Source organism: Hemiscyllium ocellatum, chromosome 13 (assembly GCF_020745735.1).
Source record: "Hemiscyllium ocellatum isolate sHemOce1 chromosome 13, sHemOce1.pat.X.cur, whole genome shotgun sequence".
In the NCBI taxonomy this organism is placed as follows: Eukaryota; Metazoa; Chordata; class Chondrichthyes; order Orectolobiformes; family Hemiscylliidae; genus Hemiscyllium; species Hemiscyllium ocellatum.
This window is the reverse complement of record NC_083413.1, coordinates 8,452,497-8,468,551: the sequence shown is the minus strand read 5'-3', so window position 1 is coordinate 8,468,551 and position 16,055 is coordinate 8,452,497. Positions and strand designations below refer to the sequence as shown.

The 16,055-nt window shown below is 42.7% G+C and overlaps 1 protein-coding gene across 2 annotated transcripts in view; it reads left to right on the top strand.

Moving 5' to 3' along the window:
* The window catches only part of plod2 (procollagen-lysine, 2-oxoglutarate 5-dioxygenase 2), a 170,094-nt gene that overhangs the window by 78,271 nt on the left and 75,768 nt on the right, over positions 1 to 16,055 (top strand). For both annotated transcript variants that reach the window (XM_060834529.1, XM_060834528.1), the window contains exon 4: positions 11,319 to 11,482. In XM_060834529.1, coding sequence (XP_060690512.1) covers positions 11,319 to 11,482 — 164 coding nt within the window. The remainder of the gene's footprint in view (positions 1 to 11,318; positions 11,483 to 16,055) is intronic.

Here is a 16,055-nt window from a genome sequence, read left to right as displayed (position 1 = left end):
CGTGACCTTTTCACCTGATAAGTCCCAGCAGGCTGCATAGTTTGGTTGGAGGAGCGGAGAGGTAGACTAATGGTTGACGTAGAATTCTTTTTATTCACTTGGGGGAGGCGATGGCCTAGTGGTAATATCACTGGACCGTTAATCCAGACACCTGGGTGGTGTTCTGGTGACTGAGGTTCGAAGCCTGCCACAGCAGACTGTTGGATTTTAATTCAAATTTTAAACAAATCTGGGGTTAGAGGTCTAATGATGATAATTAAACCATTGCTGACTGTCAGGGGAAAAACCCAAATGTTTTCACTAATGTCCTTTTGGGGAAGGAAGCTGCCATCCTTACCTGGTCTGGATGACATGGGACTCCAGACCCATAGCAATGTGGTTGACTTTTAACTGCCCTCTGGGCAATTAGGGTTGGGCAATAAATGCTGACACAGCCAGTGACACCTTTGTCCTGTGAATGAAAAGTAATTTTGCATAGTATAGCATTGCTGTTTAGCATTCGGTTACCTATTCCAAATTGCCCTTGCAAAGGTGCAGGTGAGTCATAGCCTTGAACAGCTGAAGTCTCTGGGGATGTGTAGATACCCACAGGATGTTCCAGGATTTTGACCCATTGACAGTGAAGGAACAGTGACATAGTTGCAAGTCAGGACAATGTGCAACTTGGAATAAAACAGAATTGTAACGTGCACATGAATGAATCCAGTGAAATGTTTGTAATTTCACCTCTCAGCGCTATCATAGGTACAGATGCTTTGTGTTGTTACAGAATTGAAATAGTGAAAAAAAGACTAATATGGGAATACGGAGTTTAAGTAATCCAGAATGATACTTTTTTAATTATCTTTAAAGTACTGTAGTTACAGTCCTTCCTCGCTGAGTCCATGCCCACCACTCTTCAGGCACTAACTGTTGGTGGCTAGTTAAACCTCTGCAAAACCTCTGCATGCGGTGCCCCATGCTGAACCACACTCGTCCCGCAACCAGGAGTCTCTAGCTCCAAGGCTGCCTTGATGACACCAGGAGACCCCTGTGGGCATACCACACTGCCGCCATTACAGCTGCCATCTTGCCAACTCTGGAGTCCCCTGCTCCAGCCTGCAGCATCCGGGAGCCCCATCCACTTGATTCCTAAAGAAGGGCTCATGCCCGAAACGTCGATTCTCCTGCTCCTTGGATGCTGCCTGACCTGCCGCGCTTTTCCAGCAACACATTTTCAGCTCTGATCTCCAGCATCTGCAGTCCTCACTTTCTCCTAGAAGATTTTAACCTACTGCGAATCCTCTTGCAAGGTTCCCTTCCTTGAAGAAGCTCTCTTCCCCTCTCTGCAAGGATTTCCCCTCTCTCACTGCACACCCCAGGTCATCTCCTCAGCCCAGAAGCTCTTCAGCAACATTCTCAAACAGACTCGCTACCACAGTCACATCTCCTTCCTCAGCACCTGCCTACAGAACCGATTGACCCCGCATGGACTCCGGACTACGTTCAGACCAACAAAATTTGGACCCAACCAGGACAACCAGTACCTACAACAAATCCGAAGCCTCCAGCAACAGACCTCCCTCCGGATCCCCCATTCCTGAAGAAGGGCTCATGCCCGAAACGTCGATTCTTCTGCTGTTTGGATGCTGCCTGACCTGCTGTGCTTTTCCAGCAACACGTTTTCAGCCCCATCCACTTACCCTTCTCAGAGTTGCTGTCTTCTCTGACAGGGAGAAGATGAAAAAAGGAAGAAGACAGGAAAGAAGGAAGATGGAAAGAATAAAAAAGAGAGGAGGAAGAAGCTGGTCTGGAGCAGACAGGCTTAGGAGCCCGAACGTGCCTATCATGCTTGTGCCACCATCTTGGAACTAATCTTTGTCAGCTCAGGCTGGTGTTATCTTCCATCACATTCCTACAGCCCTTGCAATGAGCTTCTTGGTGCCTCTTATTTGAAAACATTAACTCTGTAGAAAAACTGGGGTCAGGTTCTCAAAAAAAAGTAAAGAAAATACCCGGTATTCCATTCACGCTGTCTTTTTTTAACATCATGCACAAAATTTTTAACAGATAGCTGAAGGGAGGGAAGCAGAGCGCTATCATTCAGTGGAATTAGTTGCAAATTTATGCCAAGAGAGCAAGGAGCTAGAGAACACCGTTTGGCCTTCTCCACCATTTAGTAAGAACATAGTGACTCTGTTATGGACATACTTTCCTGTCTGCCCGCCATCATCTTTGATTTTCACATCTATCAAAGCTCTAGCTAACTTTGCCTTGAATAATCCTGCATCCACTGCTTCCTGGGGAGATCGGTCCACCGGCTAGTGATCTTCTGAGAGAAAACATTTCTCCCTCTCTGTGTCTAAAAGGGAGACTTCCGATTTTTAAATTGTGTCCCCTTGCTCAAGTCTCCCACACAAGAGGAAACATCTTCCTGTGTCCTTCAGATCTTATGCATTTCAATAAGGTTCATCTAAACATTCTTCTAAGCTGCAGTTTTTCAAAACATTAACTCTTCACTCCAGGAATGAGCCCAGTTGCCTTTCTCTAATCTGTTTCTAATGCAATTACATCCATTTTCAAAGAGGGAGTCCACAACTGTACTCCATACGCCAGACGTGATCTCACTGGCTTTGTATGCTGACAGTAAAACCTGCCTATTTTCATGTATTCATTCCCCTCTCATACAATACCAACATTCCATTTACTGTGGGATTGCAACAATTTGTGATGTATATGCCCTTTGCTTTGTAATCACTCTCCAGGAATTGGTTTAGCTCAGTTGGCTGGATCATTGGTTTATAGAGCAGTGCGATGCCAACAGCAGGGTTCAATACCCATCACCGGCTTGAAGTTACCATGAAGAACTCTCTCAACCTCTTGCCTCGCTTGAGATCTGGTGGTCCTTGGGTTAAATCACCCCCAGTTGCTTCTCTCTCTCTAATGAGAGCATCTCCTATGGTCTGGTAAGACTATGGCAACACAACAACAATAGTCCCTCTCCATTTAAAGACTTTACTGCTTTTCTGTTCTTCCTCCCAAAGTAGATACTTACTTAGTTTCCATGTTATATTTGATAAATATTTAGCTATTCACTTTACCAGCAGAGGGATTGAATTCAAGAGTCGTGAGGTGATGTTGCAGCTGTACAGGACCTTGGTAAGGCCACATTTGGAGTACTGTGTGCAGGCCTGGTCACATCACTTTAGGAAAGATGTGGAAGCTTTGGAGAGGGTGCAGAGGAGATTTACCAGGATGTTGCCTGGAATGGAGAATAGGTCGTACGAGGATAGGTTGAGAGTGCTAGGCCTTTTCTCATTGGAACGGCGAAGGATGAGGGGTGATTTGATAGAGGTTTATAAGATGATCATGGGAATAGATAGAGTGGACAGTCAGAGACTTTTTCCCCGGGTACAACAAAGTGTTACAAGGGGACATAAATTTAAGGTGAAGGGTGGAAGGTATAGGGGGGATGTCAGGGGTAGGTTCTTTACCCAGAGAGTGGTGGGGGCATGGAATGCGCTGCCTGTAGGAGTGGCAGAGTCAGAATCATTGGTGACCTTTAAGCGGTAATTGGATAGGTACATGGATAGGTGCTTAAGCTAGGATAGATGTTCGGCACAACATCGTGGGCCGAAGGGCCTGTTCTGTGCTGTATTGTTCTATGTTCTATGTTCTACGTTCTACCTGTCAATATCTCTCTGCTGCCTCCTCCTGACAACTTACTTTCCTACCATCTTAGCTGAAGGGATAGAAGCAGAGAGCTATCATTCAGTGGAACTATTTTCAAATTTGTACCAAAAGAGAATGGAGACATAGGACCCAGAGGACATTGTTTGGCTTGCTCCACCATTTAGTCAGAACAAGGCAACTCTGGTTATAGACTCAACTCCACTTTCCTTGTTGCATCTTAAAGCTCAGCAGCCACAGTGAAGTGTAAGCAACAGAAATGTTTCCACCACAATCCGTACGTTTATGGATTTGGCACATCCCTCATTCCACCGTTACCATCAAATGGCAGGGGGTGGAGAGAGATCAATCTTCATTCAGGGAGGTGTATGGAAGGTGCCATCTGCAGTACCAAGTAGAATTTAAGAAGAGCTGCCAATCTGATGAAGGTATAACACAGGACTGTGTGCCAGGTAAACAGCCTAATCCCACCCACCTTTGGATTGTGGGAGGAAACCCACACAGATACCGGAAAAACAGGCAGACTCCAGACAGCCAGTCATCACAGCTAAGCAGCATTTCTTTCCCTCTCTTTCTATCTCAACCTCTTCACCGTCATCAGCAAATGGAGCTGGCATACACACGTTCCCTTTGTCCAACTCATTCATATAGATTGTTAAGGAGTTGAGACTCTAGTGTAGATCCCTAGGGCACTCTACTAGTTAAAACCACCAACTGTAAAAGACTCATTATCCCTACTTTTTGCTTCCTAGAATCATAGAATTTCTGCATCACCAAGTCCATATCGACCCTCTGAATAGCATGCCATCCTGATCCACTCTTCCTACCATATTCCTGTAACCCTGCATTTCCTATGTCTAATCCAACTACCCTGCACACTATGGGCAATTTAGCATGGCCAATCCAGCCTATCCCCGCACACCTTTGGACTGTGGGAGGAAACCCACGCAGACATAGTGAGAATGTGCAAACTCCACACAGCCAGTCACCCGAAGATTGAATTGAACCCGGGTCCCTAGTGCTGTGAGGCAGTAGTGCTAACCACTGAGTCACCATTCTGCCCCAGGTTCCTGTTAATTAACAAATCCTTTATCCATGCTGATATGTTGTCTCCAGACCATGTGCTCTTATCTTCTGTAATAACTTTGCAGCATCTTATCAGATGCCTATTGGAAATCCAAGTACAACCCATCCCTTTATCTCAAACATGAATTAATTAGTTAACAATAATTTCCCTTTCATAAAGTCATGTTGACTCTGCCTGATCATAGTGTTGTACTCTAAGCTTCTTAATAATGGATTTTAGCAATTTCCCCCGACAGGTATTGAACCTATAACTGGCCTATAGGTTCCTGTTTTCTATTTGTTTCTTCCTTGTGTAAATGCTGAACATTAGCAATTTTCAAGTCTATTGGCCTCCTTTTGAGAATGTAGTCGATTGTTGAAAATTATAATCAACGCATCATCTATCTCTGCCAAAGAGTGTGGTGCTGGAAAAGCGCAGCCAGTCAGGCAGCATCTGAGGAGCAGGAGAGTCAATGTTTCGGGCATAAGCCCCTCATCTGCAGTGCCCTGGTGAACAGCTTACGTTCAAAACATCGACTCTCCTGCTCCTTGGATGCTGCCTGACCGGCTGTGCTTTTCCAGCGCCACACTCTTTGACTCTGATCTTCAGCATCTGTAGCCCTCACGTTCACCCACATCTCCTATCTCTGTACACACTTCTGTTGAGAACCTAAAATGCAGGCTACCATATCCTGGTGATTTGTTAGCCTTCAGGTTGAATAGTTTTCTGTTGATTTATAATTGATTGTTTTAGCTCCTCACTTCTGTTCGCCTGTTGATTTTTCACTATCTTTGAAATGTTCTCAAAATGGTTTGTGAAGACAGCCACAAAATAACTATTAAATGCCTCTGCTATCTCCTTGATTTCCATAGTTAAAAATCACACAACATCAGGTTATAGTCCAACTGGTTTATTTGGAAGCACTAGCTTTCGGAGCGCTGCTCCTTCATCAGGTAATAAAAAGTGAAGTCTGCAGATGCTGGAGATCAGAGCTGAAAATGTGTTGCTGGTCAAAGCACAGCAGGTCAGGCAGCATCCAAGGAACAGGAAATTCGACGTTTCAGGCCAGAGCCCTGATGAAGGGCTCTGGCCCAAAACGTCGAATTTCCTGTTCCTTGGATGCTGCCTGACCTGTGCTTTGACCAGCAACACATTTTCAGCTCCTTCATCAGGTAGCCTTATTTTCCATGATCAATTCTCCCTGCCCACTCTGTTGAGGACTGGAACTCACTTTAGTTACTCTTGTGATTTTTAAACATTTGCATAAACTGATACTATCTGTTTGTACACAACTGGTTAGCTTTACTCAAACTGTCATTTTTTAAGCTATTCTTTGCCGGTTCTTCATATCTTAGTTAGAGACAAAAAACTGCAGATGTTGGAATCCAAGGTAGACAGGTAGGAGGCTGGAAGAACACAGCAAGCCAGGCAGCATCAGAAGGTGGAGAAGTCAATGATTCAGGTATAACCCTGCTTCAGGACTGGAGGTGGGAGTGGGGGTAGGGGTAGGGGGATTTGCAGATAAGGGGGAGTGGGGGGGTGGGGAAGGGTTATGGGTGGGGAGAGTAGTGGAGTGGCGAGGTGGGGACAGGTGAGTACAGCTGATAGGTACAACCTGGTAGGTTGATAGGAGAAACCTTTTGACATATCGTTAACTTTTATGGTATTCTTGTTTTGCCTTCATTCTTTTTTAAATCTTTAAGTTTTTAATTCAGCCACTAATGATTCGTATTCCTCAATGAGACTCTGTCATTCTCTTGGATAAACCTTTTACAGAATTACATGTATATTCAAGTCACCTGAGCTCACCTTTTATGTTTTGTTAATGCCCTGAATCCCATATCCTTCAGTGTTGCTGTTATTAAGGGGCATATGAACAACTCCCACAAGTGACCTCTTAGTTCTTCTCCTCCTTGTTTCTCCCAAATTGATTCACCATCTGGTTTCTATGAGCTAAGGTCTTCTCTCTGCATTGTACTCATCAAAATCTTAATTCACACAGCTCCACACCACCTTTTCAATCCACTACTGAGTGAAGTGCCGAACATGGTGCCTCCATAGAGAAGGGATCCAAAATTTCAGTGCCACACGGTCAAGTTTGTAAAATGTTACCAAACTAATAGGAATTGTATGTCTAGAAGAAGTTTACCTTCATGAAGAACCAAGATACACGGCCACTGAAATGTTGTACTGCACAGGTGAAACCGTATGACCCACATCAGTCAAGATGGTGATCAAACTGAATGGTACTCTGGTCATAATCCATCTTGAATGCAGTGTCCAAAAAATAAAGGATGATATTTGATTATTGGAGCCAGTGAAGAGAACAATGATAAGGATCATGCCTTGTGTCAAAGGCTGGGTTCCAAGGAAACACAATAGCTGTCACGAGGTCAGCCAGATGGACCTCACAGAATATGAGTTCCCTGACTGGGGCTGTTAACCTGGTCCAATCAGGGAGTCCTGGCTGACAGATAAAAAGGGGAGTGTCTGGAGGGATGGGGGAGGGGCTTGCTGTGAGTCTGTATATTATACACTTTTTTATGTAATTGGACTGTCTTATATGTACTTGTCATTGTTACGGTTTTGTGAAGGTTGAAAATGGGATTTGAGGTTTGTCTTCATTTCCCTGAAAACTGGTTGGCCGGTAGGGTTTGGGGTCTGGTCTCGCCATTGTATACAGCTGTTAATGTTAACTGTTTTGTAAACTATATTGTTTAATAAAATAAAAAAAGGATAGTGTCAGAAATACTGATTCTGAGAGCTGACTCTGAAGAGGCAATATTCAATTTAAGGACTGTTGCCTGACCTGCTGTGCTTTTCCAGTGGCACACTTTTCAGCTCTGATCTTCAGCACTTTCTCAGAAGGACTGTTCATGTGTATATAAAGGTGACCTGGTGATGGGATGCTGGCCTCTGTAGAGTTATTTCAAAAGCAGTTTGGATGTTTTTGTTCTTAATCGTGGAAGGAGGCCATCAATGAAGTGCTTTTCTGGAGGTAAATAAGATCAGCCACTGGGAGAAAAATACTGGAACATTATATTAAATCACATTATGTTTCATTAAAGAGCACAAAGAAAGATAGGCTTGAGAGAGTGAAAGATAAAGAAGAGATGTTTCTTTGTACAGGTGGACAGTACACAAAATATATTTCAGATGAAAGGGAAACCCGGGACTTACTCAAGATATAATTTGATGTTATATTAGGGATCTTTGCGTGAATCTTTTGGGATAGCTAATAATTGATCAAATGACCTTCTTTGTCACAACTTTTGTGTGATATCTATAGATAATTAATTTAGCCTTATATTTCCAAGGCAGGATTAAGAGTGGCTGGAGGGGAAGTTTCGGCTAGCAGTGTTCCCATCTGTCAGCTACCCTTGTCTCTCTACAGGATGTGGATTTGGAAGGTGCTGTTGCAGGATCCTTAGTGAATTTCTTCAGTGCATTTTGTAGATGGTATACTCTGCTGTGACTGAACATCAGTGGACAATTAAATAGGAATGACAAAGTGAGGATGAGGTCCTATTAAAATAAATTTATTTACAAAATAAAACTGAATGAACCACGGATGCTGTAAATCAGAAACAAAAACAGAAATTGCTGCAAAAATCTGCAGATCTGGCAGCAACTGTGGAGAGAAATCAGTGTTAGCATTTCAGGTTGATTGACCCTTCCTCGTAACTGACAAACCCAAAACACTTCTGAGGCAGTATCACTTGACCCGAAATATTAATTCTGATTTCTCTCCAGTCTTCTGCTGCCAGACCTGCTGAGCTTTTGGAGAAATTTCTGTTATTGTACCTTGACTTACACTTCCCCAACAGAGAGGCAGCAGAGACAACAAAATATACAGGTCTTTCAAAACACTGCAATCGCCTCATTCCCAATTAGGGAAGACCAATTAATATCGATTTTACTAATATAAAAACATCCCACTTGTGCATACTGAAGTTGCAAGTAAGCAATAAATATCTGCACAGTCTGACTTAAATGGCTTTTTTATATCCTGCAGTAGAATTGCAAAATAGTTCTTTAATCTGTTTCGGTAGTGCGACTTGTAAACTTGCAGGGTGTTTGTAATGCAGAAACAAACTAATTTAAATAATGAAACCAGAGCAGCATGGTGGCTCAGTGGTTAGCTCTGTTGCCTCACAGCACCAGGGGACCCGGGTTCAATTCCAGCCTCAGGCAACTGTCTGTGTGGAGTTTGCACATTTTCCCAGTGTCTGCGTGGGTTTCCTCCGGGTGCTCCAGTTTCCTCCCGGATGTGCGTTTTAGGGTGAATTGGCCATGCTAAATTGCCCGTAGTGTTCAGGGATGTGTAGGATAAGTGCAGTAGTCAGGGGTAAATATTGGGTAGGGGAATGGGTCTGAGTGGTTTACTCTTCGGAGGGTCGGTGTGGACTGGTTGGGCCGAAAGGCCTGTTTCCACACTGTAGGGAATCTAATCTACTGACGTCAGCCGTCTACAATTATTCGAAGATGAATCGCACAAGAATCCTGTGGGTTTTGGAGTTTGTGAGAAGGATTTTAAGGAATGTGTTTCTATCATATAATCTGCCATTTTATTAAGTGCTGCAGGACTGCAGTGTATTTACTGATTTACAGTAAATAATTAAGGAATGATCAAGATGATTCGTTATCTGTAACCAGATTTTATCCAAGTCTGCTGCTGGTGTCAAGTTAATAAGAAATACAGATATTGTACTGTTTGACTGTTTAAGACTGCTCCTGAGAACTGATTGTATTTTTAAACAAACAACATAATCCTTTTGGTTTGTGGTAAAAACAGTAAATGGAGTTACATGTTAATCTTATCTGATGTTTAACAGATGTTCCAGTTGTATGAACATCTGGATTATGAGGGCCTGTAAAACTGCAGTATTTCAAACATCCCTTCAGTTGTCATTTTCAAAAAGTAGCAAAGATCCCATGTGGAAAGTAAAAACAGAAGTTGCTGGAAAAGCTTAGCAGGTCAGGCAGCATCTGTGGAGAGAAATCAAAGTTAACGTTTCGGGGTTGAGTGACTCTTCCTCAGAACTCGATGTGGGAAGTATCTAATTATTCTCCCTTTGAACCTTCCTCCTTCATATATGCAGACATGGAGAGCAGGAGGAGGCCATTCAGCCCCTCGAGCCTGCTCAGTCAGATCATATTGAACTGTTTGTAACTTCAGTGATCTCATTCCTGCCTACCCACGATACGATTTCAGTGGTAATGACAGTACTTATTGTCCTTGAGAGGATGGTGGTGCTCTGCTTATTCACTCTGAGGTGAGAAGGAAATGGACACCAGTCTCTGATGCTATTCAGTAAAAATAATTCTTCATTGACTACTACACAGTTCCTCACGTATACGTTTCTTTTAAATGGAAAACGCTAAAAATACATATCGGCTACATTTCATTAACAGTTCGTATTTCCAGCGTTTAGATTACTAATCTAATCTAATCAACCCAAAACCCCGAGGGATTCTGGGTAATCCAAAATGGAGGACAGAAAAACGTGGCTGTAAGAGCTGCTCCTTTTAACTTTTCGATGAAATGGCCAAGCAAACTATTAGATTGGCAAGAATGTGCCCACCACCACCCCCTCCTTAAAAATGATCGGTAATACATATTAGCTTTGCTTGTCAGATAAGTTATTGTTCTCTTAGAAATTTTGGATTCTTGCATCAATCCTGATGGGCAAAAGGCTTCAAAACAAATCTCTTTTCAGCAACAAACTGGGGGATAATCAAAACTGTTGTCACCAGATCTTGGGAGTCGTTGACTCGTTGTCACCCCAGTAGGCCTGTGTACTATCCATCTCTACATCAGGTCTTCATCTTCCATTCCTTTTCCTCTTTCCTCAATAAATGAAACATTGCCCTTTTATGACTAGACTACAGATCTAACTGGATAACTCCTGATGCTCAGAGCACATCTCCTTTTCTCTGTGTCTTTAATGGGTGTGTGTTGGTGAGAATGAGCTAGACCACTTCAGCGAAGGCTAAAGCATTGTCAGAGAAATATGAACTGTAAAGATAACGGTGTGGTAGTAGTCGGTGAGGGAACATTCAAGAATGGATCTGCAAATGACACACATGATGCTGCATACCCTGTTTAGGCAAGGGTTTATGCTCGAAACGTTGACTCTCCTGCTCCTTGGCTGTTGCCTGACCAGCTGTGCTTTTCCAGCAACACAGTTTTCTACCCTGTTTCGGCAGAGTATGTTCATTGATCTGGAGTTTTATTTTAGTGCTCAAAGTTTCCTTTTTACATTAAACCTGTTAAAGTGACCTTTACTTTGGCAGTTCATAGAAGATTTGAACATCACAGAATTCTACTTCCTGAATAAGTGAGAGTTAGATACCCCGGATGTGCTGAAAATTATTTTTGCTCCTATTTCATGTATCTGTACTTGGAAGTTAATTTTCTTCTTTGCAAATTAAACAAATATGCAGAGGAACATTTGAGATTTTCCATCTTTGTTTATAATTTGAGAATAAGATTCTGCATGGAGTTGAGTGGCTCTTGTTAAGATGTGATTATCTGGGAATATATTATGTTCAAAAGAATTTGGTTTACTTTTGTTTGCAGTTATGATGTTCTCTTTGCGGGTGGACCTGAGGAGCTACTGAACAAGTTCCAGCAGTTCAATCACAAGGTGGTATTTGCTGCTGAAGGGCTGATCTGGCCAGATAACAGGCTTGCAGACAAATATCCCAAGGTTCGCAGTGGAAAGAGATTTCTTAATTCAGGAGGTAAGAGTTGCTCGAATGTGAGTGCATTGTTATTCCATTTCCGATTTTGTAAAGACAGAACCAGTTTATCTGAGATGAAACTTAAACACTATTGTGGACAGGGTGAATAGCTAAGGTCTTTTCCCAGGGTAGGGGAGTCCAAAACTAGAGGCCACAGGTTTAAAGTGAGAGGAGAAAGATTTAAAAGAGACCTAAGGGGCAACTTTTTCACACAGAGGGCTGTGCATGCTTGGAGTGAGCTGCCAGAGGAAGTGGTGGAGGCTGGTACAATTACAGCATTTAAAAGTCATCTGGATGGGTATATCAATAGGAAGCGTTTGGAGGGATGTGGGCCAGTTGCTGGTAAATTAGACTAGATTGTTTTAGGATATCTGCTCTGTGTGGACGAGTTGTACCAAAGGGTCTGTTTCCGTGCTGGATAACTCTATGACACAACAGCAGTTAACTGGACAGATGATGATGGCTGAGAATGGAACAGCAAAATAAAAACTCAGGAAGGCAAGTAGCCCCTTCACCAACCATGGACTGACCAGGTCACTGTTAAGTGACTGAAAATGTGTTGCTGGAAAAGCGCAGCAGGTCAGGCAGCATCCAAGGAACAGGAGATTCGACGTTTCGGGCATAAGCCCTTCTTCAGGAATCCTGAAGAAGGGCTTATGCCCGAAACGTCGAATCTCCTGTTCCTTGGATACTGCCTGACCTGCTGCGCTTTCCCAGCAACACATTTTCAGCTCTGATCTCCAGCATCTGAAGATCTCACTTTCTCCTCACTGTTAACTGACTGCCAATGCAGGGTTTGGATTCATTTCCCCCTCCTTCATTCTGTTGCTCCTGTATCCTTTTCCTCCTCTTGCCTTGCAATGACTTCACTGATAAAGCCTGTCTCACTTTCTTTCCTTCCTTTTTTCTATCTCCTCCTTTCTGCCCTCGCGCTCTATGGCACACATCTGAGGGACCATCATTGGTATAATTCTTTGCTCTCATTGGTACAAATCTCTGTGTCATGGGTTATATTGCAGCCTCGGGCAACTGTCTGAGTGGAGTTTGCTATATCCACGTGGGTTTCCTCCGAATGCTCCGGTTTCCTCCCACAGTTCACAGATGTGCAGGCCAGGTGGATTGGCCATGCTAAATTGCCCTGTGCTGTCCAGGGACATGCAGGCTAAGTGGGTTAATCATAGGAAAGGCAGAGTTTCAGGATTGGTTGGGGGGGGGGGGGGGGGTAAGGGGGTGGTTGGAGGGGAACGTCTGTGGGATGCTCATTGGTAGGTCCAATGGCCTACTTCCACACAATAGGGATCCTATGATTCTTTGATTTAACTCAATTAACCAAAAGGAATACAGGATCCATTTGATAACTTCTACTCTTCTCCAGTTTTGAAAGTAAATGTTTGCTGTTGAGTAGGATAATGGCTGTGAAAGAACTGATGTTGAAGCTGAATTAAACTCCAAACAATCTGCTGGTGTCACAGGCTCTGGGAAGAGAGAAAGCTGTCTAACAGGAAAGTTCCCAGACTGGTGCATCATCTCTGGGTCCTGATAGCCTTTGTAATGATACATAGTTAGCCAATGTAATTTATATTTGTAATAAACTACATATTGGCATTAAGACAAGTGCTGCTTGTTCAGACTCTATGGTATCACTGCTAGTTGGAGAAGCCTTCAGATAGGAAAGAGGATTGAGGGTGCTTGTGGTGTGGTGGTAATGTCCCTATCTCTAAGACAGGAGGCCCATTTTCCACTCCCCCCACCTCCAGATCTGTGTCATAATGTATCTAAATACTTTGATTAAAATATTAGGAGGATTTTGGTATAACATCATGACTGGTAACAATATTTTGAAAGGTTCTGCTTTGTAAGTTTCCACTGATTTTTTTGGGGGGTACAGTGCCCCACTGACTATTAACTACTATGGTTCATTTAAAAAGATTATCAAGTAAAATTAGTGGTGGGGTGAACTAATCTCAAGCCACCAGTGGTTGGTACCATATTATATGATAGATGTGTCTTTGTTCCGAGCTATTGTTAGAAATTACAGCACACATGTACTGCATCACGTACGCTACAGCATTCCACACTAGAACTGAGCACTTTGAGGTATCAGGAAGATCACATTCCATAGCAGAAAGCAGAGGGCTTGGATTTGGCCTCAGACTGTCCAAGAATTGAGGATTCAGACCTGAGCAATGGTGTTCTCATTTTAAGTAAAGCCACGGAAAATCTAGGAGATAATAAGCAGCACTTGCTGCATTCACTATTTCCCAAATAGGGTGCTGTGTATCTTTCATGATCCTTCAGAATGATTTCTTTTCCAACCGCTAATCTGTACTGTATCTCACAACTTTGACAAAGTTCCCAAGAGGTTTGTCTTGAGCCTGAGCTTCAAGTCTCCACCCTGTTTCTCAAAAAGTAAACACTCAGAGTGAAGGGATTGCAGACATTCCTGATGATGTCAGCAATTTACATAAGCAACTGTTTAAATCCTTTGGCCCAAGGCAACTCATCACAGTGTAAAACAAACTCATTATATTTCAGAGATAGCGTGTCAGATTATTTTGATTGCTAGTGCTTTAATATCAGTTATACAAGGAAATGAAATGCTTGCATTTATTAATCTAACATCTTTGACCCCTCAGTATTTCCCCTTCCTAACTGAATGACTAGGCATTTTGAAAAGTTGCAAGTCAGTAGCCTCAATTTCTGACTGAGACAAGAAAATGTACAATTTGGCTCTGTAAATGTGGCAGACATGCTCTGTCTGCTGCAATAAAACTAATTGTTATAGCCTTCAGGATAAGATGTCAATATTCCACAACAGAATTTAGCAGCCATTGGGTAGGTTTTTGATCAGTACAATGTAATATATCATGCCAGCAATAAGTTGTCTGATACACTCCTCCTGTCAGTCTGATTGATTATGTTCACAGCTTGTGTATAGTTAATATGTGGGGCTCCTGGAGTAACATTTGAATCAATAGCTTTCTAGTACAAAGGCAAAAGTGCTAGTTATCTTCCCTCAATAGCACTTTCCAAACTAAGACCACATAGGTCATTCTGCTATAACACATGTTTTGTTAATGCAAATTCTCTGTAACGTGATTGACAAATTGGGGACACTGTTTCTATAGCATAAACTTTTAAAGCGTGTATTGGTTATGATGCCATTCTGACCCCGTTATATGGTGCTGCTGTGACTCTATTTTCTCATAACACGGGATTGTATGAGAACGGAACTTCCATGTTATAGCAGAACTGGCTATACAGTCTTGAAGGACAAGGGCAGCAAATACATTGAAACACCACCACCACTACCTGCAAGTTCCCCTCCAAGTCTCCACCATCCTGACTTGGAAATCTTTCACTGTTGCTGGGTCAAAACCCTAGAATACCCTCCCTTATAGCATTTTGGCTTCACCTACAGTACATGGACTGCAGTAGTTCAAGAAAGCAGCTCACCACCACCATCTGAAGGGCAACTAGGGATGGGGAATAAATGTCGGCCCCATCCAGGGACACCCACATCCCATGAGTGAATGAAGCAAGTCTTCAAAAAAGCTGATATCCATGTTCGTTTGTAGTAGTTGTGATCACCCAGTCATTTGTACTCTGGATAGGAATAATGAAAAGTGCATATAAAGCCACAAAATTGAGGGTACGTTTAGTTTTTGAAGATACAAGACAGTACAGTAAACCGGGCCAGGAGTGCACCAGTTCATCAAATATTCCAGATAATTAAGAATACCACATAATCAATGTAAAAGCGCTCACTAAGTAATAAATATGGACTGCAGGGGGTGAACACATCATTGTTATACTTTATTTTCAGCATAAATCACTTAAATAATAATACAACTTCTCCTTATGTAAAACTTACCATTAGAGAGCCTTCTCAATTACACCCACAACTGACTACTCGCATATCATGGCACTTGAGAATTTGACTTGAAATTGAATCAATTGTAGATATTTCAGGTGGCTGTTTGAGTAACAAGTATATTTGTATTCACTTTAATAAATTAAAAAGTAGAATAATTAGACAGAATAATGCAGTAAATGTTGTGATATTTGAGGTCTATCATTTTTGCTGGTTTATTAAGAGTGAACATAGAACATAGAAAAATACAGCGCAGTACAGGCCTTTTGGCCCTCGATGTTGCACTGATCGAAGCCTACCTAACCTACACTAGCCCAATAACCTCCATATGCTTATCCAATGCCCATTTAAATGACCATAAAGAGGGAGAGTCCACCACTGCTACTGGCAGGGCATTCCATGAACTCTCAACCCACTGAGTAAAGAATGTACTGCTAACATCTGTCCTATACCTACCACCCCTTAATTTAAAGCTGTGTCCCCTAGTAACAGCTGACTCCATTAGCGGAAAAAGGTTCTCACTGTCAACCCTATCTAAACCCCTAATCATCTTATACACTTCTATCAAATCTCCCCTAAACCTTCTTTTCTCCAATGAGAACAGCCCCAAGTGCCTCAGCCTTTCCTCATACGATCTTCCTACCATGCCAGGCAACATCCTGGTAAACCTCCTCTGCACTCGTTCCAATGCCTCCACGT